This window comes from Nipponia nippon, unplaced genomic scaffold (assembly GCF_047370975.1).
Source record: "Nipponia nippon isolate SJK-2023a ecotype South Korea unplaced genomic scaffold, ASM4737097v1 scaffold_6, whole genome shotgun sequence".
Classification (NCBI taxonomy): Eukaryota; Metazoa; Chordata; class Aves; order Pelecaniformes; family Threskiornithidae; genus Nipponia; species Nipponia nippon.
In genome coordinates, this window is record NW_028262380.1 from 78,165,302 (window position 1) to 78,190,085 (window position 24,784).

A 24,784-nucleotide genomic window follows, 5' to 3' on the forward strand; every position below is an offset into this window, starting at 1 on the left:
TTATTCTCAATATTTATTTCTTCTTTAAATAGTATGTTTCAATTAAGAATAAACAGCAGAAGAATACAGCAATGCAGCCCTTATGAACAAACCTACAGGAACTCAACGGAGGTTTAGATGCCTGTAATTAGACAGGTAGTTACAGTGAGTAGATGCTAGCTGCAGGTTTTTACGGTGGGGATGAAAATGTTCAAATAAAAACTGCTCTGCCCATATTACTTTACCTGGGTAGATTATGCTTCACTGCATTTCCTTCCTCTGCTTAGTCAGTATGGAAATTAAATTCTACTGAATTTGACAAGTTGCCATTTGACCTGGTGCTGATTAAGCTTCTAGAACCTCATATCAGCACGAGGTCACCAAAAGGCAAAGTCACTGAATCTAAAAATGGTGCAGAAAAAAAGAGATTAGGCTTTACTTGGGTTCAGATTATTTAAACAAACAGACAAGAATTTAGGGCAAACAAAATTATGTCTCTCATCCTATTGGTCAAATCACTTTATTAAATGATACAATTTACATCTCTGGCATGCACTCTCAAATAAAGTGTCCTTTGCAGTGAACAAAAAGTCTTTGGAAGTGAAAAGCCTTTTATAAAGATAATACAGTCTTTTGCTACTAGGCAGAAATGCAATGTGAATAGATATTTGGTTGTGTTAAAGCAAACCAAAATGAAAACAAATTATGAACAAGAGTTGTGAACATCATCATGTAACATAACTAAAGAAACTGAATTTTCAATTATATTGTGTATTCAGATACTCTGCATATTACCAGGGACACCTCTGAGGGCGAACACAAACCCAACGTATTTAAAATACCAAGAGAAGTTTTTCCTCACGTTTACTGAGCAGATCTGTGCATTCAAAAACAAATGTAAGAAGTACTTGCATTAATATATTCAGAACTCACGCACAGCAGTCACAACTATTTGACAGAAAGCTGCTTTGCTAGTGGAGGAGTGGGGTGAAGAGTAGGAAGTGAAAAATGCCGTGTGGTTCTTCATAAAGCTCTGTATGCACTAATAGTTCATTTAGTAGTCTGGGCCTGCTGCTTCCATTGAGATCAGTACATTGTCTCAATCCGGTTTTAGCCTGATTTCCTTTGTAAACAAGGCTATGTGGTCTGTCTGCATGCCTGTGTGTATGTCTGTCTTCCCATTAATAACTTTGAAAATGTTTATTTGTTTCATTTCCATGTGGCAGTGGAATAAATCTCAAAGACAATCCATTGCCCACAGACCTTGTAAAAATAGGCAGCTGGGTACACTTACCAGTGTTGCTACTGAGGGAAGTGCTGCAGTGTGAACTCATTCCTTATTAGATATGAGAGAACCCATATGGGAAAGAGAGCTAGTAAATCCTCAGCAGGAGGAAAAAAAAAAATCTGTGGTAGCTTATGTTAAACACCCAAGTTAATCTATGATAAGATACGAAGCCACATGAAACTCAACATCAGTAATTCTCACGTTCACAGAAGTAATTAATGATCAATTCCTTCTTGTGAATAGAAGAAAATTATAAGGCTACACTGTTTTTCTTGGGACATTAACAGAAAGGCAGTGATTCTGTCTGAAACTCTCCGATTCTGCCATTCTTACATGTTTTTTGCATATTTGGGGGCGGGCGGTTAGAGCTCGATCCTAGACTATATTTTTCCGTATTGCTATGTGATCACAGCATTAAATTCTTTTTATTATCACTTTGTATGGTAACTTTTTTTGTAATATCAAAATTTAAAAATACTTTTGGCAATTTTTAATTGCATGTGCCCTAAAATTAAGCACGCGTTTCCTTCTGGTAGATGTATGACCTTAGAATTCAGAACATGAGTTTCAATGAGAATTTCAAGGTTAGGCATCTGATTCTGCGAATTAAAATAATTGTATTGGGTAAAAATATGCCTTACCGCAAACTCATTAATCTGGTTTCCAGTTTAACAATGTAAAGGATACAGTTCAAAACAGAAACCTGAACTTGACTTGGATACAGGGAATCATTTTATAATGGTAATATGGACCACAGTTCAGCAAAATATGTAAGCATTATATAATTTTCAGAATGTAGGCCTTCTGTGAAATACACATGCACTAGTATTTATTGAATAGTTAAGGACTTGATGACTTCGAATTATAAATTTCACTGACTTTCACTTTGAATTTTAATTAAGTGAAAATTTGACATGTATTTCCAGGGAGAGGCCTGGATCCAAAGACAAATCCTTAGCCTTAAGGCTGATGGGACTACCACAGTCCCATTGGTTTCAGTGGGAATATTCCCAGTCATGATGAAAGGGGACATTATGGGCCTCTGCAAAGAAAAATGTATTTTTGCCTGTATGGCAGGAAAATTTACTCTGGTCATGTGCATGTTAGACTCTGAGGTGCAAAGCTCATTTTCAGGCATAACGTGGCAGCCTTGTTCATGCAATTTTTCTAAATCGTCTTTTTTTCGCAAATTCATAATTTGTTAAATAAATTTGTGAGGTGATATAGCAATATGATCCTAGTTTAAAGATTTACAACCCCCATGTCTTCATTTCCTGCTTGATCAAAAGGATCAGTTGATTTCAGGGAGGCTTCTGTTTGACTAGAGAATTACTGCCAACTTAAACTCATTAAGGGTGTATTTTTAATGTAATTATTTGCTCTTACGGGAAGTTCCAGCTCAACTGAGTCTGGGTTTGATTTTCCTCTTTCCTTTATACCAAGTATATTTTATAATTGCTATAATGGAAAATTCTTTGTAGAAGGGAATATTTTGTAATATATTCTTTCTTACTGCATATATGTTTTAGTCCTTTCTAATCTAACCACTTTACTCACAGCTGACAACCTTACTGAGACTAAGGATAGTTAACAGTGCTTCTGCAGTAATTTTAGTTGACTGTGCTTGACAGATCCTTGAAGAACGCCCCACAAAATGAGGAGGATGCACAGCACTTTGTAAAACTCGGGATATCCATTTAATGCTTTAACATCTAAACTACCCAATAAGCTTGGAATACATATATTTTTAGCCACATACATCTATTGTTTAAATAAGCTGTAAATGCAAGATATGTATCACCAGCAAAAATTATTTACCATCTCTTCAGATCCATCAAGATAGTTTAATTGTAACCAACCGTCCAAATATTTGCTACTCTTACTAGACTCATACCGTGTAACACATGTCGTAAACCCTCTCTCACTTACCAATTTCTATGGTAACAGGTATTGTTCTTGATAAACAATTTCTCTATGTCTTCCAAACTGAGAATACAAATCAAAAGCTTTCTAAACATTGAGCTATCTAGATACTAAGAATAACTGCCCAGCCAGTCAGATTACCAGATGCTGTAGCAGTAAATGTTCAGCCAGTAGTGCATTTCACAGAGAAATAAAGGCTGTTCAGCCTCTGACGTGTTCGATAGTTTATTACAAAATTAACTTGCAGTCCAGTTTAAATACACTCTAAATACTTTCCTCATCTTTCTTGTTGTTCAAGTATCATGGTACTGACCTCGATTAATAACACCTTTCCTCCTGTTGTGTTCAGATTATTTGATTAATTACAATATGTAAAACTCCATTGAAACTGTCTTGAAATCCATCTGAAATGGATGACTGCATAAGATTACATATATCTACATGTGGTAGGGATTCAGGCACCATGACCACAGATGTATTTTAACTATTGCCACAGTAAAAATATTCATTGATATACTTTCTTAGCTCACTTTAAAAATGCCATAAAGAAAACATATGGCAAAAAAGCCAGTGCTTCCAAGTATTCCACTTCCATTGGAGCTTTCCCAAGTCTGGTTATATCTAGTACCTTGGTACTCAAATGTCAAACATACCCAGAAAACCTACAAGATCCTGTAAAATACTTCTTGCCTTTAAAATGCCCTTATTTTCCTTTTTTTTCCACATTAACTTAACTGCAAGCACTTGTACTGTCTCCATCTACATCCTTTCTAGATTTTTGTATCAAGCACATTGGTTGCCCCACTTTCATCCCACCCCTCAGCCCAAGAAATGTGTATTTTTGCCTTTTGATGAACAGAACAGTCTTAGGTTAGGTGTAAAACTGAGTCTATTCTAGAGGCTGCTAGCCCTGCAGTCATGTGAAAACTGAGCTCCATTCAATTTTGCCTTCTCATTTCTTTAGTTCAGAGGTTGTCAGGCCAGCAAGAAACTTTCCTTCTCCAACTCAAATCTAAGGTTTGTAAAGCTGGAAGAAGGGAAAATATGCCAGGCCCTTCAGCTGCTCATGTTGGACGCCTCCATCCCCTTGGCTGTGGATTGTAGTTTGAATCAGCTGTTGACAAACAATAGTCAGACCTGGAATCCATGGACATTATATCAGGATCTGTTCTGGACCGTTGACTGCAGTAAGCATACCGCAGCTGAGAGCCAGCCTGCGTGGTGGCACTTGGGGCAGACAGGGAGCTTTTGGGGGGTGATACATTACGCGATTGCTTCCCTCCTAATAAGGCTACACTACCACTTGGGGCTGGAGGCTCATAAGAAACTTTTTGTTTCCATTCATCTGGCGGCTCAGGAAGTGTTTTCCTGCGAGCAGCTGACACTACATTAGCAGCAATAGATTCCTGCATGTTTTGGGGCCCAAAAGCTTCATCCACTAGGCCAAGAGGGGATCTTGCTGCTGCTTCCCAGGGAGTCAGTCTCTTGCCAGGCCTGTCGGCTGCTGCGTCTGGCTTGCTGAAGTAATCAGGGACAGGCTGAAATATAAGAGGAGAAGTAGGAGACACGGCTCGAGAAATGTATGAAGAAGGTCTCCCAGGAAGTGATAGTGAGCGTCCACTGCTTCTTTCCTAGGAAAACAAAATGCCAAATATAGTTACAATTATTAAACAACAAAAAAGGAAACCCCTTTTCTTCACTTCCAAACTGGAACAACAGACCCTGAAAGCACATGACATCCTGGCAATCCCTTTTTATGTCTATGGGTACTTTTTAATACTTTAATTCAGTGGAAAGAGAGGAGGTATTAAAAAGGAGGCAGAGAAAGAAACAGGCACAAAGACAGAGCAGAGTGAATTTTTGAGGAAAGTAAATAGACTAAAGACAGGCTTTTACTGAAAAGGTACAATTACGTTAGCAACTGTGCAGTTTTTCCACTACTTAGCTAGTGTGCCTCGTTCTGAAAAGACCATTTTTAATAATGAAAAAGGAAGTCATGTTGTGACAGTTCTGCGTGTGTTCTAACATGCAGGCACAGCTTAATTTATTTGATAACAGACTCTGTCTAGGAGATCTGTCCGAGAACAGATCTTTGGCATTCTCTTTTTAAGAAAGGCATTTCTTACTCTAAAATTACTAGACTTACCCTAGTTTTCACTTTTCAGGGCACAAAAATGAATACAAAAAATGAAAGACGTTAATGCAGTCATTCACTTAATACCCTTACATGACGCTACTTAACCTGGCTTCTTTAAAAGGCAATGCCTGCAAAATTTCAGTACATTCCGACCCATTTATAGGAGCAATCCACTCATATTTGACAAATCCTAATCTTCTTAGTAATGCAGCACATTGAAACAGAAACTGTGTTCATGAGAAGGTTCTGCTGCAACAGTCACTTGGCAGCGTATGAAACAGGTACAGCCTTTTCCCCAAGCCAGACATGTTCTTTGTGTTACACAGACAAATTACATTGTTCTTACCACGTAGTCTCTATACCTGTGGTTCCTAAACTCATTGATTTACAGCCATTGATTCATAGCCTGAGGTTTAAATGCCTTTAATTCTCAAATCTGGTGTGAAATTCCAGGCTCTTTTGCCAGAGGCTTTGCTAGCATTTCATTCAAACGACATTGGCCTGTGTTACTTTTCCTAATTAGCTTCCAAAACTTAAAATACTGTGAGCATGATCTAGCTACCAGCCAATAGGTATCTGATCATACAAGGTATGATCTAGGCATCAAGGCTTCTCTAGCAAAGATGCACGCAGAAATGTCACGTTTTATAGGCTTTTCTGTCACAGGATCTTGACACATTCAAGAAACTTAAAAGACCTCTGCTTCATACAGGCTTTTAAGTTATGTTTTACTATCAGCCTTGTATTTGAGAGATGGAAACTAAGACAGACAGTACTGATTTCATTATTTTCAGTCATTTTGGTGGTGCTCAGTCTGAATGTCTTAAAAAAAGCGTAGAGTGACACGCAGAAGTTATGTAATGAGAGTTTTGACAAGTTTCACAACTAATGCTTTGTAACAGGACTATCCTTTCACCTCTTAGCTATGACCAGCTATTCCGTTTGCAGTTCCAGAGGGGAAACTCCCCAACATTATTAATCCTGCCCCCACATACCTATGGCAAATTTTGATGAGGTTCTACTTCTATCCAGAAAAAAATGCTTCATTTTGGGCAACTTAGCTCAGTTAATTTTTAAACATCCTCATTTAAACCTTGAGATGATCAAACATTAAAATGTGGCTGATCAGGTCATCACATATAGACAGATCCCTACTGAGTACTCTAAGACGGTAGCGTATAAAAAGCAAGAATTATCCATTTGGAAGATAAGTGAATAAAAGAAAATATAGAAACTTTTTTTCCCATAGATGAAGTTATATACTGTAAAGAATGGATTAAAGTTTCTCCACATCTTCCCCTAATGGAAGGGATTTCTTTTTCTTACTGGAAAATAAGAGTCCAGGTAATAGATCATGCTTGGGACCAATGAAGGGCAGACCCAGACAGGCCAGTCAGAGTACTTCTCCTTCCTCTAAGGAGGAATTGCAATTTCTTTCTTCACTGAATCCACAGAAAAGAGCTTATTCAGCAAGCCTGGTTAGTGCATTTTGTTTAAATTATTGGCAAGAATACTTTTTTTTAAAGTGCAAAATCAAAATAGGTATGCAAAATGAGATACAGTTTCTATTAGAAATTAATCTGATAACCTGAACCATGAAACTAAGAAGGGAGGGATGTACAGAGGGGATGAAAAAGTTGATCAGAGAGGTTCACCTAGTTAGTCCACCTGTGTTCACTGCTCTCAGGAGGGTTCTAGAACATTGTTCGTGCTGAGCAGACAGAACATTTCCCCTTTATTTAATCGAGATTCCAGTTCCAAGCCCTGTGAGTACTTTGTAGGATTCCAGAGATGCAGAAGGAAATGATAACTGTTGAAGAAAGTGTTGCATAAAATATCTGACATTTCAAGACAGTTAGATAAAGATACTTTTCAGTCTGTCATGTTTAGAGAAAAACTCCAGAGTTCATCAAGTTGCAGAAGTATCTTTTTGGCCTAACCATTGGTGATAAAGCAGGCGCTAATTTTCTTTGACAGAGTTTAATCAGAGAATGATGAGTTATCATCAAGTGTATTTCACCATTTGTCTGAAAAAATGGGCCATTTATTATGTTACGAAGGCAGAAGTTTAACTTGTAAAAGCAGAAATAGTGTAGACAAAATTAAATGTTCACGTTCTAGCGAGTTCTAAATTTTTTTAGTACAGGTGTTAGATCAGATTCAACAGAAAATCAAGATCATTAACAGAAAATAAGATATTATTCTATGATGATGGAAACTATTCTACGGATAGCTTCTTCTCATATAAGGAGAAGAAAGGGAGCTGGCAGAAGAGAGCTAAAATGACCTCATAGAGAAAACCTCTCTATGAATCAAACAATACAGTATACAGGAACTAGCGCAGAGTTTTGACAACCAGATTTGGGGAAGAGTGTTTTACTGGCTTGAGAATCTCTTATGTCCTTAATTTGGAAGACCTCAATGAACAAGTGTTTGTACTTCAAATCATATCTATCCACAGCACCTCTAATGTCATGTAAATCATAAATTCAGCATGTAAGGGTTGTTGCAGAAAAAGCAGCATCTCAAATACTGATAATCTGGAGGATATTATTATATCTTTTGAATTGGTCCTTATGAAAAAAAAATAATGCAAAATACTTCGGATATGGAAGATTTTAGTCTCATAGGCAAATAAAAATCTTTTCTCCATTTTGGTCTGAGATTCTGCTGGTTTATTAGCTTTTGTGCAGCATGGGTCTGTGTTTGGTTAGAATGTTAGGCCTTGCAGGAAGACATGTGGTCAGCGAACGGGAACATCAGTAGTGCCTTGGGAATAAGCTTGGATATACTAAAATTCCTTGTATTCATGTTTTGTTTTATTTTTAACCTTAGACAGGCTCTCAGGGATAAAATGACTAGGTAAGAATCCAAATAGTTCATAAAGTCTTACGAGGTGAAGAATGTTTCATTATGTAAGGATGGCTTTCCTTGGCTCTGAATAGGATTATCCAGAGATCACTCTATTAGATGAAAACAGACTGCCAGATAACCTGCAGCAACTGGACCGATTTACTTAGCCAGTGAGAGATTGTGCCAGTTTATCGGGAAATTGTTCAACCCACATCCAAATCACAGCAACAAAGTTCCTGCTGCAAGATCAAACTGTCAAACTATGGTACTGTCAGCTGGATGATTCTCATCTGTAGGCAGTTCTTTAGCATACTTGGTCCTGTTTTGAGATTCCTGGACCAGTCAAATTCTTCTCCTTTCCCACTTGGTAGCTTGTATTTAGATACCGTTCTGATTTGGCTGTTTTTTCTGATGATTTAGCTGTTTCTGATGTTTGTTCTGACGATTTGGCTGTTTTTTAACTTTAAAATTCTAAAATGTGAAATTGCATATCTATTTCCGTTGTATTGGTGAAGTAAGGATTAATCTCTCCTTCCATGAAGGAAGAGCTTAACAGTGTGTGTTTTTAACCGAGTTATCTTTTTGGATTGTGAGAGGACAAAATCTGTGAGGGCAAATAGGTCCTGGAAAAAGGCTGAAGTACTTTGTCCATTCTGTAAGGGCCTGAAGGAATTTGAGGAAAAAGTTAAGAGAGCGCCCCACTTACTCACTGATTTCCAGTTATAATGTTGCGTCTGGCTGTCTGACTTTTGATGGGGAGAAAGAGTGGACCAATAATTTTTGAAGGAAGAGGCTATTGATAAAAGGAGCTGGCTGAATTCTCTACATTTCCCAAAAAGAAAAAGTCAGAACTATGCTGATGGTGGGCAGAAGAGGGTTTGAAGTCTCAGAAGATCCAAGAAGGTGAAAATATATTTGGCTAAAGTAAGCCTTGGTTATTTTGAATTACAGTCTTCCTAAAATAAATAGCAGTTGTCATCATAATCTACATTCCCATAAGCTCAGAGAGAATGAAACAAAATTTTATGTTAGTTTTATTTTTAATAAATCTAGGAAAATTAAATACCAGTTTTGGCCTGAAGCAATTCTACTAAGTTTTGTAAAGTGGCTGCAACTTGAAGCAGTTATAACCCTTTGGATTCAGGGGAATATTTTTCTAATTTTCATATCTGTTTCACAGAAAATTATTGAATTTCTTTCATCACCCATGGAAGAAATATAGGGAATGCATCAGTTACATGCAGTATGCCATAATGCCTCAGTGTTTACCTTAAGGAAGAGGAATTTAGTCTCTAAGCCTACTGATTGCTAAGATTGTTATGGTAGTATCTGTTGTAATAAAAGTAATCCAATAGCACCCTGCACAGCAGATTTTTGTACATTGCATAGTGACATACTTCTGCAATAATTCATTGAATGAAAAAATAGAGTATTTCTATCTATCCCAACTTTATTCTGAGATTGAATAATTTTTGGTTTCAGAATATATATTATTGCACATTTTTTCACACTCTGTGGTAAATAGGTTTGATGCACTTGTAGAAAAGCATGATTTTGCTAAAATATAAGTGTGTCTCAAATGCAGGAACTGAGAGATGATCAATATTGCCTTGTTTTCATTGCATTTAATTTTTATTATTGTCAGTGGTGTTCCTAGACTGAAAGTCTAGGTCTGAACATTTCTAAATTCAAAGCCGATCTGTATTTGATATTCATATACTGATTTCTGTCACTATTTTGGTGTTCAGCCCCTTCAAACTAGCAAACACAAACTTTGAAATTCAGGCAACGTTTAATCACTAGAAGTCATCATTCATCCACTGGACAGCAGCAGCCAGACGCAGTGATACTTTCTATTCTTTTCCCTTCATATTTAATTCTTGGAGATACATCTTTTGACAAGAACGTACTAAAAAGAATGCACAAAGCCCAGATCATAAGTGAGACAGTGGGAAATATGAAGTGCAACTAGAGAATAATTATTCTACCCTCAGTCTCCCTTAAGCTACAAGAAGATCATAAAAAGAGGGGTAGAGATTTTCCATTCTTCTTCCCAGAAATCGAGGGAGAAAGGAAAGAAGAGTGATATGCTACCAAAATTATTACATTATCACATATTGTGTTACTGTGATCTTGTTGTAAAACATTCATTATAATACCATACTAGCACTCAAAGTATTATGCTGCAAAACAAACCAGAACCCTGTACAGTGATTAATTTGTTCTTTTCCATTGCCTCGTGTGAATGTTTTCAGAGGGAAAGATCTTTTCTACAATGGTTACTGAAGGGAAGGTGATTCTGGGATGTCAAGAAGAAGAAAGGCAGTTCAGAGCTGTCCATTGCAATCATAGAATCCTAACGAGAGCTGCTGCCTGCTCGGCTGTCTGTGCAAACAGAATAAACTTTAGCTTTAGGTTAACATTAATGTTAAAAATGCAAGCTATTTATAAACTGGTCAATGAAGCAAACATCTATTGTGCCACAAGCATCTTTGATATTTATAAGCTGTGTATTAATATAAACGAAAACGAATTTAATATTATTTCCAAAAGAAACTATTTCAGTGAATGAATGTAAACACAGTACTTATAAAAGGTGCGTGCACCTATAGATCTGTTTAATATAAGTTGAAGGAGTGTGAATGTCTACCTTTGATTCAATAATATCTAAATCAATAGTCCAGCAAAATTGGTTATTGGGAACTTACTGCTATTTCAAATTTCTTGATAGTTATGAAAAGCTGAAAGACAAAAAGAGCGATACTTAGTTTCATAAAATAGTGCAAATTTTAAAGGCAAGAGTCAGAAAGATATTTTTCATTTTACAGACCAAATGGGAATGCAAAATACTACTTAGTGAAATGATTTCACAATAACTGCTTTTCTGTCTCAGGTGGCACATCTCCTTAATAAGTGAAAACTGTTCATATGTTTACATGCTGAAACTGCCTTTTCACCAGTTAAGGAGACATATATTAGATTTCTGAAAAAAGCCAAGAGTTCTATTTTCAAAAGTAGGTTGGACTTTTCAGTAGTCCATGTCTCAGTGAAGCTCTCTGCAACATAGACTCCCACCTGATTAAGTCACTTCAAAAGAATTAACCTAGGTGCCTAAGTCATTAAGGCAGTTTTATTTTTATCTGTTTACTATGGTCCTGGTCCTTAATCCCATATCAAAGCATGTTCAAATCTGAGTTAACATTAGCACCTGGCTGATGTTTACATGAAAAGGGGACAAAGGAGGAGGAAGTAGATAAAACAATTGTACAAAAAATGACTCTGTCTTTATAAAAAGCCCAGAGCGATGCATTTCTCATTTTGCTTTCTATGGGCTTGTAATGGCTACTGCAGTTAGAGACCAAATCACTGAGAACATGGTAGGACAAAAGAAGTAATACTTGATTTTTATGCCTTTTAATTCTTTCCTTCTTCCTATTTTTTAAACATAAAACAAGCACTTCAGATTTTTAAACTGAACTGCATATTCAAGGGGGACATACTGTTAATCTTATTATAGCTTTTTTCATCCCAAACCATTTACAATTTAAACATTTCTCTCTGAAATGCTGCCGGCTCTGCCAGCTATTTTACAATATGGATACCAAAAATTTTGAAATAGAATGGAAAAAATATATTTATTTGAAACTCTGGAAATAATTCATAGCAGGCTAAAATTGGAATGTAGCATTTTGGTTAATGGGGATACGAATGGCTGGAGAGGCAGGGAATCTTACCTGTCTAACAACTAAAGCCTTGTCAGTGGCTGTACTGAGACTAGTGATAGATTAGAATCACATAGTGATAGATTAGAATCACATAGTTCGTGTCTGATCCTAACTTCCTCAAAGCTGACTTGTCAGGGCTTGCTTTCCAAAATTTATAGGGAATTTTAGAACTGGAACCTAATTTATTCTAAGTTTAGATTGTTTATAACTGTGGTATTATTTCAGGTGAGAATAATCTTGTTTTCATCATTAGTATACAAACTAGTGAAACAGTTATTGTCCACCATCTTACATAAGCTTTGTGACAAAGTCTGCTTTTGATACTAAAGTCCTTTTTAGTTGTCAAGTAATGGTAGAAGAGAAAAGTAAGATATTAGAATTAGGCCTTCACTACTGCAAAATGCCTATGTGGAAAAGAAACATAAAAGAATGCTGCTAACCTGTCATAAATTAGTTATTCAGTTAGCTCAGTTTGCACCTGTGTAAATGAAAGAAAATCAGTGCTTTCCATTATCATTTACTCTTTATCCATATGTGATTATTAAAATACAATACAGTTATGCTTATAAAAAGCAAATAGCTGAAACTTTTTTGGCCATAGGCGTCTTAGCTTTCCTTGGAATAGACGATTTCTTGCAAGGAAGAATATTTGCTGCCACCTTCTGGACATTTATATTACACAGCTTAGAGGAAGGTCTTGGAAGATGAAGCCTTGTGAATGAATATTTGAAAAACAAGTGCAAAGTTGGTCCTAGTTTCTGACCTTGCTATTTTGTATGGACAATGAAAGGGTTTTAAGTTGATACAAAGTAAAGGCTAATGATTTTTTTTTCTAAAACCAAAGAAAATAAATATTAATTATATTGTAATACTTGAAGGTGGTGGCACTATTGTTGCTGAACATATCCAAACTAAAAGATAAGTTATCCAGTTCCTTATATTTTCTTATCAAATCTTCAAATGGAAATTTTCAGTCTTAGTTGTTTGTTTTTTTCTTACTTCATCCCAAATGATCCAACCATTTCAGATGCATTGCATCCACATGAACCTATATAATTCAACCATTTCAAAGAGTGAGAGTAGGGAAAAATACCTGTCAATTGCAAAAAATTCTAGCATCCTTTTCTGTGAGAAGTGGTACCACTACATGCTTTAGAACTGGTTTGAGACTCATCTTTGTATCTGAAGAGTCTCATATTTCCATGCAAATATAGTCAAGCTGAAAGCCTTATATAGGCTCAGTAGGAACGCCTTGCTTTTTACAGCTAGTTCCTGAGAACTCTGTTAGCAGCGATAATACTCTGTTAGGCAGGAAGATTTTATTCATTATTACAGGTCTAAGCTGCTGTAGGCTGTGATGTCTTTGGACACCACTCAGGAGAACAAGGAGACTGTCCTTGTGCTTTCTCTGCCTGTCTAAACTGCAGGCTGTGTGCACCCCCACAGGCTGGAGCAGTCACTGGGGTGTTCGACAGCTCCTGTGCTGGCTGCGCAGCTGGGTTTTCATCCACAAAAAAGTAATGCATGCAGGTGTATGGTGCATACCCATGTCTCTTCCCACCATCGGATCCAGACCTGAGGCTGCACACTCACTGATCAGGACTGAGATGCACTGCAGAGCACAGCTGCCCCTTGACAGAGCCCAAGACCTCCTGTCTGGGCCCAAGCAGCCTCAAAGGGGAGAACGTCTGATTTGAATACAGGGGGGCAAGAAGCAGACTTTGAACAGCATAGAAGAAAGAGACAAGGGAAGGACAGAGAAGAGACTGGACAAAGCAAAACCAGGAGCTGGTAATACTTAATACAGAAGGAAAATCTGTATTCAGTGCTGGGTTGGAGAGTGATGAGACTAGGACTTGATGGCCAACATTCCTGAACTTGGATGAGAAGCTTAAGGAATGGAAAATGGACCTGTGTAGCTCGCAATGAGGCTACGGTGAGGAGGCCAGGAAAAGAAAAAGATTAAGAAATGGGGCAAGGAAGGTGCATTTGGGGAAAAGAACCTATGCCTACTACTGTATATTTTTCTTCAGAGTTCCAGGGAAATTTCTTCCCCAGAGGGATGGAGTTTGTCCTTCCACAGCCTCTCTGCTGTCAGAAGACTGTGAAGCCCCGTTGGAAACCTCTGTCATCCTCCCAGTGCTGATTCACAGGTGGGATGTCAACATGCCTTTGCTTCCAGTTACTGGGGCAGCATGATGGCAGTTGTTTGTGGTCCTTCAAGCCATGCTGGAGGACCCTGTTGGTTATATTATGCTACATGATAGTATTCCAGGGTTTGGTTTGTTGTTCTTAGAAAACCCTTGGGTCTTAAACACACAAAACCCCCTTGAAGCCCAGTTTAGTTCATAAAAGATATTTGGGTAACATGGCTAGGACTGGCAGAAATACCTGTACATATCTAAAACTGTTTACTTAACCAAAGAAAATTAAACTGCAGGCAGATTTTGAGGTTTTCTTGTCACCTGCTTAAGTTCCACTTTTAAGTTATAGGCCTGATGCGGGGAAATTACCAAGACTCTAGGAAGAAAACTAAGTGTACCCAGATGCCCATGCTTTGCTTTTATTCACAGTATAAAGCCAGGTACCAACAACAACCTGCACACTGAGACTATAAGAAGGAGCATTCTCACAGATCAAAGAAAAAATCACTAGCAGTTATGACTTTTTTTGGGGAAAAAAAAGGTTTTTTTTTTCAAAAACTTTCTTTTAAAAATTGAAAATATTTGTCCATAGGTCATTACTGTAGGGAAATTTTTGCTTCTAATATAAATGTACTGAATTCTTTGCTTTGGAGTCAAAGCTCATCCTGAAGTCAATGAGTGTTGTGCTCCACGTCGCCCTTTGTAATCCAACATGCGTTACAGTGATTGGGAGTGTATTTTGTTTCTGTAACGTTCCTCCTTCTGTTCGTTGTGCATTTCCTAAATCAGTTAAAATCTATTGTTTCAGATATGGATGGAAACATCAAGAGAAACACTCCATCTGTTCAACACTTTAGTCTTTACACCTGTTTAGAAATGACCTGGTTACTTTTCGTAGCAGCTTATCTTTCAATTGCCTGGAATTACGAGGGGACTCTCTGTTTTAAGATATCTGTCTTAAAGACATACAAAAGAATGAAGGATTCTTGTTTGAAAATACTTACTATTGTTACATTGATTACCCCACACAGGAAGCCTTCATCCAGATAGTCAGTCTGTAAGCATGATTCAGTAAGTTATTTTTCTTATAGCTGAGTTTCCTCAGCCTAAGGGAATGGGCAGTTATTATAACATGTTACCACATAAGTTTGTGCAGGTTTCACATGCACTGAAATTAAAAACAGTTTGTCAAGATCATCATAAACTGGAACAGATTTTTTCCTTTGAAAATTGCCGAGGATAACAGGAGACTTGATTAGCATGCTGTATAAAGAAAAAGTCTTTGCCTGCCTTACTCAAGGAAGCAAATGTTAAAACCATGGAAATATCATGATATGGTTACTCTTAGCTTGTAAAGGAAGAGTTCAAGTCTGCTTCTGTAGAGATCCTTCCAACATAGTATTTCACTGAGCTTCAGGATTTTTCCTACTTTTTAAATCATTTGATAAAAAACCTGAAGTGCTTCCTGTATTAAGCAACTGGCCTGAAAAGCACTTGTCAAACATAGCTCTCCAGTGGTTCCAACTCCTCCCTTAAGTAATCACATGCAAAGGTAATGTTTACTATAAAGTAAGAACAGTTGTTGTCATGGGTACTATGAAGTTGTGATGGTGGCACAAAGCGTGCTGTGAAATTATCCGGCTCACGTATTTTCCTGAGAAATCTACCAGCAGTGAGTAATACAGAGCTTGTGAATCCACACGTTTTTGAAGATCTTGTCAAGTTCTTCTTTGTATAACATTTCTATTTCAAGCTGAGTAGAGTCATTATAAAATAACATTATGCCAAGCTGTGTAATTAAGATTTGCACTTGCCATGCCGAACTGCCAAAGCGATCAGTGGAATCCTGGGTGTTTGACTTCAGGCAAAGAAAGTTGATTCATGTTTTGTTAAAAAGGCAAGACTGGAAGAGTGGATCTTTTTAGAACCAATCGTTTTTTATTCTTAAAGCTACGAAATCTGGAAAAGGATCCTGGAAAAAGAGAGGAGAAAGGTTTTGCAAATTGTTAGTTGCGAAGAGTGCTGTTGTTTCATTGGTATTTTCCTACCTCATAGCGTACAGAGAGTTCCCCGCAGAGGTGCTGGAGCAGCAGAGCACGATGGTAAGGCTGGTCCTTTGCTGAGGTGTTGTCCTGGATACTTGATAAACACTGCTCCTCCCAGATCACATCATCTGGTATCAAGTTCTCTTTGTAATTGCTTATCGTCTTTTATCAGAGTTCACCTTAGCACTTTTGAATACTCTGGTTTTAGGATAGGAGCTATCGAGGATAATATGCTTGTAGATCTGTTGTCTCTCAGAGCAATAGTCTATTGATAGGGCCTGCTTTTTTTTAAAGCTCCCTTTTTTCTTTTTGCTGGGTATTAGTATTTCGGTTCTTTCACAATATCTTTCTGTAAATAGTAGAGGGAAAAAATCATGCCCAGTGATGTGAGCACCCTGTCATCCAAGACTAATCTAGAAAATTTCAACAGAAGACTGGAAATAGTCAGCCATCTCTGTGCAGAATAATTAAACCCTTCTTGCTGATTGTTTTCTTCTCTTGTACCTTCAGTATTTCGTGATCCTCTGATATGTATTTTATCCTGTGCAGTCTCTGCTTTTTTCCTGGAGTTTTCTCCCCACTGCTTGGCTCCCTCTACTCCTAGTATTTTTTTCTGTCAAAATTGCTGCCGTGCCACTCAGCACTCATTTTCCTATCTGAACCACACACCAGCCCCTCACTCCCTAATTTTTGGAGCCTGCTGATACGTCCACCTCTTAGTATTTCTTTACTTCAAATACAAATTTGTGTGAATTCTGTATGTTCATTTTAGTGTGAATAATAACAGCACTCTGCCAAAAAGAAAATAAACTCGTTGCCACATGATTGCTGTGGTGACAGCAAAATGGGTCACTGCAGTTTTAGGGCTGATGTTGTGTCTCAACTCTTGAATGTCTCGTGTAAAATAAAATTAGGTGTACAAAATAAAAGAAATAAAATAAAACTCGCTATATAAAATTAAGGTCAGTGCAAGAAGACTTCAGACAAAATTTAACTGAAACCTCCTTTTGATGGCTGATCTCAAAATGGCATTGGCTTGATCTCAAAGTGAATTGTCAGTGTGTCTAGGAGAGAATTGGGCATTCCCTGCTGCAAGTCTTGATAGGAGTGTATTATGAAGTCCCACGCCATCGGCCTGGTCCTTTTGGAACCAAGCAGCTTATTGTCACTGGATATTGTCACATGTCTTAGGACACTGGCAAAATTATTTCTTCCATAAGAGGGCAGAAAGCAAAAGAATGAGGCTTACTTGTAAGAGATGGTAATGTTTACTCTGTAAATGTTCCTACAGAAAAAAATGCATTGAAATATCTTTCTGTTTGTTTCATAATATGTTATCTTTTGCGGAGCAGGAACGTGGTAAGAGTGGTTCCCCTAGAGAAGGGGGGAGAAGTTAAGCAGTTCTTTGTTCAGGAACTAAATTTTGTCTTTTATTTTTGCAACGGAAATTTTAACTTTTTGTCTAAAGGCTGTTCATCTCCAACCCAAAAGTTTTCCATTCCGGTTTTATAACAAGAGGTTTATAACTGAATCAGAAATTGAAAGTATAGAAACCCTTAATTGAGATAGCTGTTTTCATGAAAAGGCTGTGTAGAATGTGAGATCCAAACTGGTGCAGTGTAATACCTCCAGTATGTGCTGTAATTAAATGTCCTAAAGCCAACATAAAACACTTGAATTCCTCTTTTAATGTGAACATACTGGAAGTATTGTTATTAGGGGGGGCCTAAAATTCACTGTTAAATATGCTTACACGGTAAACATAACAATTGCATCTTGGTAGCCTTGTTATATTATATTAAAATAATTCTAATAGCTTTTTCAGCAGAATATTTCCAGAAGCTCACTGCCCTTTCAAAGCGAAATTTCATATGGCTCCTCTCTACACAAACCGTTCGTTTTCTTGACATTTCAGCTATGTTTGACATCATCATTAGCTTTTCATTTGGACCCATGGCAATGGACAGCTCAACTTTCCTCTAAATATCTGCTTCACAAGAGATTACATTTTGGATAAAACTGTTACTTTAAGTAAGCTAGTCTTCTGAAATACTAATAAGACATAGACTTACCTGATTAGTAAAAAGAGTCTTGAAGCCAAGTTGGATCCAAGCACTATGCATGTAGAATGATGTGTATATATGACATTGAATTCAGAGTTAGGCTTTGAATGGGATTTTCAAAAGATCTTAGCTGAGTTAAGAGGACGAGTGTCACTGGGGCTTTTGCTTTTAACTCTTATTGGTGCTTTAAAAAATCCTTCTGTCATTGCTATAGGCCATATGAAATACTTGTATTTGAATAACAGCAAAAATGTGATCAAAATCCAGAATTTCAGCATAGATGCACTTCCTTTTCTTTTGGACAAAGTAAAGAGAAGATAGGCTAGTAGCTATATTTTATACTGCTATCACAAAAGCTGACTTCTTTGCTTATTGCTGTAAACATGCACATGATTTCCTTGACTTTCTAAGTGAACTTTTGGGTTGTGCTGAAAATGAAAGAAATAGCCAAATGATTTTAAAGACGACAATTAGGCATTTCTGTCTTTCAGGTGAATTTAGTTCTAGACAGGTGACTCGGGAAACTGAAATGTTCTCTTTCAGCCCACAGCTCTCCTCTAGCTCCTATTAACTTGACTTCTGTTTTTCTGGACAGCTGATTTCTTTTGGATAAGAATATATCCCGGCTTTACCTCTTGTTTCTTCTGCTGATAATTAGAATAGTAATGCTTATTATTTCTTACTTGGAAAGTGGTATGCCAGGTAGGCATATATAAACCTAGAAGTTAGATTTCAGTAATTCACATATTTCATACAGGATACTCAGAAGCTGGTGAGGAATTCCAAAAGTTACTGACCTGAGCCTGATAGGAACTGGTGGCCATGCTGTGTAAGCTGCAGTATCTTGTTAGTAGCCACATGCATCAACATCAACACTTGTGGTGGAAGTAAAAAACTGCTAAAAATCTCCTCATTAAGGAAATATTCTTGGGGTGGTAGGGTGAACAAGTACAGAAGTGTGCTTATAATTTACAGATGTATTTTACAGGAGGAAACTGTAAGTAAAAACATGGAAGGCAATATGAGGCTGACTGGATTTCTGTGTATCTCTGTAGCAGCACTACTTGTCTTTGGTAGGGTTTCTTTATTCCAAGTAGATACTAGTATCTTAAACTTCTTAAACTTAAAATAGTATATGTAACTTCAGATAAAACTTTCACTAGAGGGGAAGGGAGGAGGGAGGAAAGGGAAGGGGAAGAGGAAGGGAAAGGGGAGTGAAGGGGAGGGAGGAGATTTCATATTAACAGGATAGCATAGAAAATAGATTTCCCCTAAAATATACTGTCAGTCTCTACATATAAGTGAAACAAAAAAACAGCAACCAAACCAAAGAAAAAAAACCCAAACAGGCAGAGAGGAAAGGGACAAGTTTAATGATAGAAGAAGAATACAGATATTGACAGTGGAAAACAGATAGAAGGGAGATCTCCAAAGGATTAAAATATTGCTACTTTCTGTTTCCAGGTAAATGCAGTGTAATTCTTTCTTGAGTTTTCCAAACTATTTTTTTTTTTCCAAAATTTCCTATCATTCTCCTGAATTTTAAGAGGGAGATGGATCACTTGGTCATTTTCTTCTAATGCAGTCATCCCAATCCAAAATTTAAAGGGGAGGGTAGGATTTTGGAGGTCCAAAATTCATAGGAGTGATTTTTATGGGCTTGATTTTTGATTCCAGTCTGCTTTCTGCATGTACAACCAAATGCATTCCTCTCAAGTTTGATTGCAGTTTGAGTTAACATCATGGGACCAAACTAAGCAGATTTTGTTCATACTGGGGAATGTTTTCTTCATCAAGATAGATAGTTCTACTAAAACCTCTATGATATAAAAGATCCATAATCTGGTCTGTAGCTAGCTGGATGGTAGTTTAAATAAATATATCGACAGATTCTGCCACCTTTATTCACAAAGTGGTGCTTTAATCTTTAGCTTCACACTTGGGATGGATTTTGATACCCTTAGTTGTGTGAAACAGCACCTTGTTTCAGACCTAGCACCACTGATGTTAACAGGACGGCTTACTGAAAAACATGCTAAACTATTCAAATATAGCTCCTTGATTTCAGCAAGACTGTGTATTCACTGCAGTATTATACAGTAGGTTTCAAGACCACAGAGTCTTAAGAATTTTCTACAGTAGCAGTATTTCAATACTTAGTTCCCAATATGACAAGTAAAAGGTGAAAGTGTAAGACCAGAGTAAAAAGATTTAAAGTGGGAAGAAGCACTGTAAAGCCCCAAGTGAAAATAATAAAATGTGTACAAGAGACCAATAGGAAGACATGGTCATGTTTATGATTTACACTTAAGTGCTAATTTCTGTGGCATATACTACTCTCGTTGCAAGAATCACTACTCTTGAATATATGTATCCCTTCCGTTCTCAATCACTGTGCTTTCACAAGAAACTATTGCAATACATTCCAGCTGCAAAACCCAGCTCGCCTCTCTGACTGTTCAATAATTTTGATTTACTGGCTTCTATCTTACTTGCTGGATTCAAGGCAAACTTTGGCTAAAAATATGTCTGCACTTGGGATGTCAAATTTCCCCAAAATGGGAAATCTTTAACAATGTTTCCAGCTGTCTTTCCACATCTTTTAGTCTTCAGAACACTCCAGCATCTCTTATAGGACATACTCTGTGAAATCACAGAGGCAATTCATGATTTTGGATCACAGCTGATCCACATAGCTTACAAACTAAGCTCCTGTCTGATCCACCAGATTCCTGTGGAAGGACCTTTGAGCCAGGACAGATTCTGACTGAATTCAGTGGGGCTCTGTGCAGGCCAAAGGTCTGTCCAGTTGTATTCTGCTAGTGATCAGTCAGAGTCTAATACTGTATCTATTTTATGCTATGTTAGTAATACATATTACTATATAAGGCACTTCTTTAAAAAAAAAAAAAAGTCCTCGAATCCCTAGGTCATTAGAACATAGTTGGGGAGGGGAGCAGAAAGAAAGCTCTTCTCTATTAATTTGACATACCAGGAATATTGCTTGCTGTTGTTTCTGTTGCAGTAGTCCTAAAGCAAAAACCTAGTGTCCTGCTTACTTAATGCAATGGTATCTATTCATTTCAGGATGTTATGTGTATAAAGCATCTGATAATATGCATAAATGTGATAAAATTTGTATGTATTTTGATTCCTTAAAAAAGTTCAAATATTTTGGACCCAGATTTGAGGTGATACATCTGACGTTATTAAGTAAGCTAAGGAATACTATTGGCACTGTTTCCGTGCCAGTTTACCACTGCACACGATTGACTGCAAGCAAAATGGACACTAAGTTTCAGCTATAAGGTTTACTCTTCAATAATTGATGGCTTCCACACCTGTGCAGTGACGCCAGCTTTCTTTGCTGAAAATTTTGGCCTCGGAGCAGTAAACAAAGAAGACGTGGTGGTTTCTGGCTTAGAAAATGTAGAGTAACCTGTAGGTGAATATGATTCATTTACTGGGATAGAGGCATTTGACTGGAACGAAGGTTGTGAACTGTAGGCTGGCACGGAGTACACTGAAGATGCCCGGACGTTAGTAGGAGAGCCAGCACTAGGTGGTCTTAAAGGTAGAGCGTGCTTTGAAGTGGACAACTTCGATGTCTGCTTATTAGCAAAGCTTTCCTTTGTACTAGGAGGTTGAAAAGTAAATAAAGATGCATCGAGTTGATAAGGCTGATGTTTCATAATATCCAAAGCATTGAGACCTTTCTTAGGTTTTCTCTTTGTATTTTTGGTAGCAGCAGCGGACTTAGAGGAGGGCTTGGTAGCAGCAGGAGGATAAGATGGGGAGTGGATGGGATTATAAGCAACAGGTGGAGGTGCTCGGACATTAGATGAATATTTCCAAGAAGCTGGTAAAGATGGAGTTGGAGATGAGGCTCGTGCCATGTTTGCCTGCACAGTCTCTGAATCTACCACATACTTCTCCATTCGAGAGTGCCTTCTGGCAAATAACTGTGCTCCTTTTCCACTCATAGCCGGTGGCATCTCAAAGGGTGGCTTTGTTCCTCCAGCACTTGGTGTGACTGGTGTCGTCTTGGGCGTATGGTTTGGACTCGCTAGGGTTGCCTGAGGCCCTTTGAAAGGACCAGCTAGGTTGAGAGTACTTGGGGGGTGGGCAGGAGAATGAGGATACTGTGGAGATTTGAGTGGTGCGGGATATGCTGCCTGAGGTGAGGCTGGTGCTGGGAAAGAAGGAGCCTTGTTAGAAGCCATGGCTGCAGGCGACCAAACTGGTGAAACTGGAGTACCAGCAGTAGGAGAGACCTTGAGTGAAGGCTTTGGAGCAACAGGAGGAGGGGCCTTTTGTTTAGATGCTTGAGTCTGCATGAAATTGCAAGCTTCTGCTCCCAGACTGAGGTAGTCTTCTTCAGGTCCTGACTCAAAACCAGCTCCAGTACCTTTTTTGCCCTCTGCATTGTGTACAAGGGACAACAGGGCAGGATTAGGACTTACTTTGGGTGTTTCTTTGAAAGTGAACATAGGTTTTGAAGTGCTTCTTCTCTTTGCCTCTTGCAGTATCCCAGTTCTTTTGGCTGGCACTGCAATCCTTTCATCTCGGGATGCTATGTGTTCTGTTGGCTCGGTGGGTGACCACACAGCTGGGGCAGCTCTGCTGGCTGCGGGAGCTGAAACAGGTCTGTATAAAGCCTCGGGCGGTGGGCTAATAGAGCAGTAAGGAGGTGGTGCTGGTATATCTGAAAGAGGACTAGTGACATTTCTTGTGGGTGAAAATGGTGCAGCTGCTCGGTTTTGAACCCCAGAAGGGAAGGGTTTAGCTGTTTTATTCAAGGACGCTGCTTTTTGAGCTTCAGAGGACTGAAAAGAGAGGTTTGTGTCTGGTGCTAAGCCAAAGCCATTTTGTTGTATCATTTTGCTATGACTCTGGCTCATGTCTGTGTAGCTTTTGCTCACACAGGTCTGCTGTCTTGACGTTTCTTCCTCTTTTGTTTGATAGACTGAAGAGCTTACTTTCTGGAAGTTCTCTGACATGGTGGCTTCCCTTCGTTCCTCTGTATGCACTGTGCGTGCCTTCATCTCCTCCTGCTCAGCTGTAATCTGATCCATCCTCTGCCGTCTCTTGGCAAACATGAGGGCCCCTTTACCTGTGCTCTCTGGAAGCGTCTGCATCTCGTCTCCACTTTTTGTCTTCTTTTCAACCTCAGGTAGACCACTGTCCCAGTCAAACGTCACAATCTTACCGTCGTTGTCAGTGTCAGAGAAGAAATCTTCATCTATTTCTGACTCGCTTGTTGCAAGTAAACTCACTTCAAAAGTGTTTTCTTTGTCCCCCTCTTCACCTTCACCTTCTTCACCCTCGTCTTCGTCACGTTCTAACTCCCCAGTACCGTAGCTAACTAAAGTATATTTCCTCGCCCTTTGACGACGCTTCTTGAACATCAACACCCCCTTGGAATTGGGATTGGGAGCTGCTGTCAGCAGCAATGCAATGCTTTTACATTTAGATTTGGCTTCTTTGACCTGCTTCTCTGACAGACTCTCACTTCGCCGGAGCCCTATGGAAGGAATTGAAGTGCACATTCAGTTGCATGCAGCCCAGAAAAATACAAGGAGACTAATAACAAATAGTTCTGCATTTATCTATGCTGAAATTTACCTACTGTCCCCTTCCCTTATATTAAAACATTTATTTGCTTTTGCGTGGAAAGGTCATTATACTTAAGTTTTTCCCACATTATCAACTGTGTTGTAAATTCCATACCCAGCATTCCTTAGAGTCACGCCCATGCAAGTTCAAAGGCTACATCACTTTCTTTAGGACTTTCTTAGTTCAACAGGAACACTACGTGTATCTTTATTTCTAGCGTTCTTGATTTTTATTCCTATACGTAATCTGAGCAGGAACAGGCAGATGATATTTTCTCATTTGTTCAGTTTCTATGGTCTGGTATTTACCAACTGTTTGACCACAGTTCCTAGGCTTACAGCAGACGTTCCCAGCCAGCCAGGCCCATGACTGCTTAACATCTGAGACCAAATGAAACTGAGTGTGTTCTGTCTGATGGTGGCAGCAGCTTCTGCCATTTATGTGTTTATTTTACTGACATGCATTACAAAATGTGTATAGTTGATAAAAGTCGGTATGCTTCTATGTATTAGCTATTTAAAAGCGAGTATACGTCCAAAAAGGCATACACAGAAACCATTACTATTAACTTTCAGCCCCTTGGAAGACATGAGAGTTTGGCCATGGTACCCAATGAAAGCAGGTTTCATTCTTTTAACAAGCATTACTTGCCTGAAACATAATCTAAAATTGTATAGGATAAAACAGCTCCAGAATATTTATTTTGAAAATGTGGCAAGAACGAATACACATTTAAGAACTGAATGGAGGAGGCTCAACTAATTTCTCAAGAGTATTCACTAGCATATATCAATAATATGTATTTCTTAAAGCATAGATTATTGGTTTCATCAGGTCATGTGGAACAGGAATCGATGCAGCTGTAAAGCTGACAGATGCACTGTACATCAGCATGACTGCTTCCTTGTTATAGGACATGGAGCATGTGCCTCATGGGGCAACGCTAGTCAGGTGGTGTTCCTGTTTCTTTCCCTTCCTTATATTCTACCACTGCATCTCATGAATGACAGC

General features: G+C 38.3%; 1 protein-coding gene across 2 annotated transcripts in view; it reads right to left on the minus strand.

The window, feature by feature from the left end:
- Positions 1–483: 483 nt before the first annotated feature.
- The window catches only part of SYNPO2 (synaptopodin 2), a 93,970-nt gene continuing 69,669 nt past the window's right edge, over positions 484–24,784 (minus strand). For both annotated transcript variants that reach the window (XM_009472361.2, XM_087736986.1), the window contains 2 exons: positions 21,499–23,681; positions 484–4,821 (listed from right to left, as the gene is read on the minus strand). In XM_009472361.2, the coding sequence (XP_009470636.2) occupies positions 4,255–4,821; positions 21,499–23,681 (2,750 nt within the window). In that variant the 3' untranslated portion in view covers positions 484–4,254. The remainder of the gene's footprint in view (positions 4,822–21,498; positions 23,682–24,784) is intronic.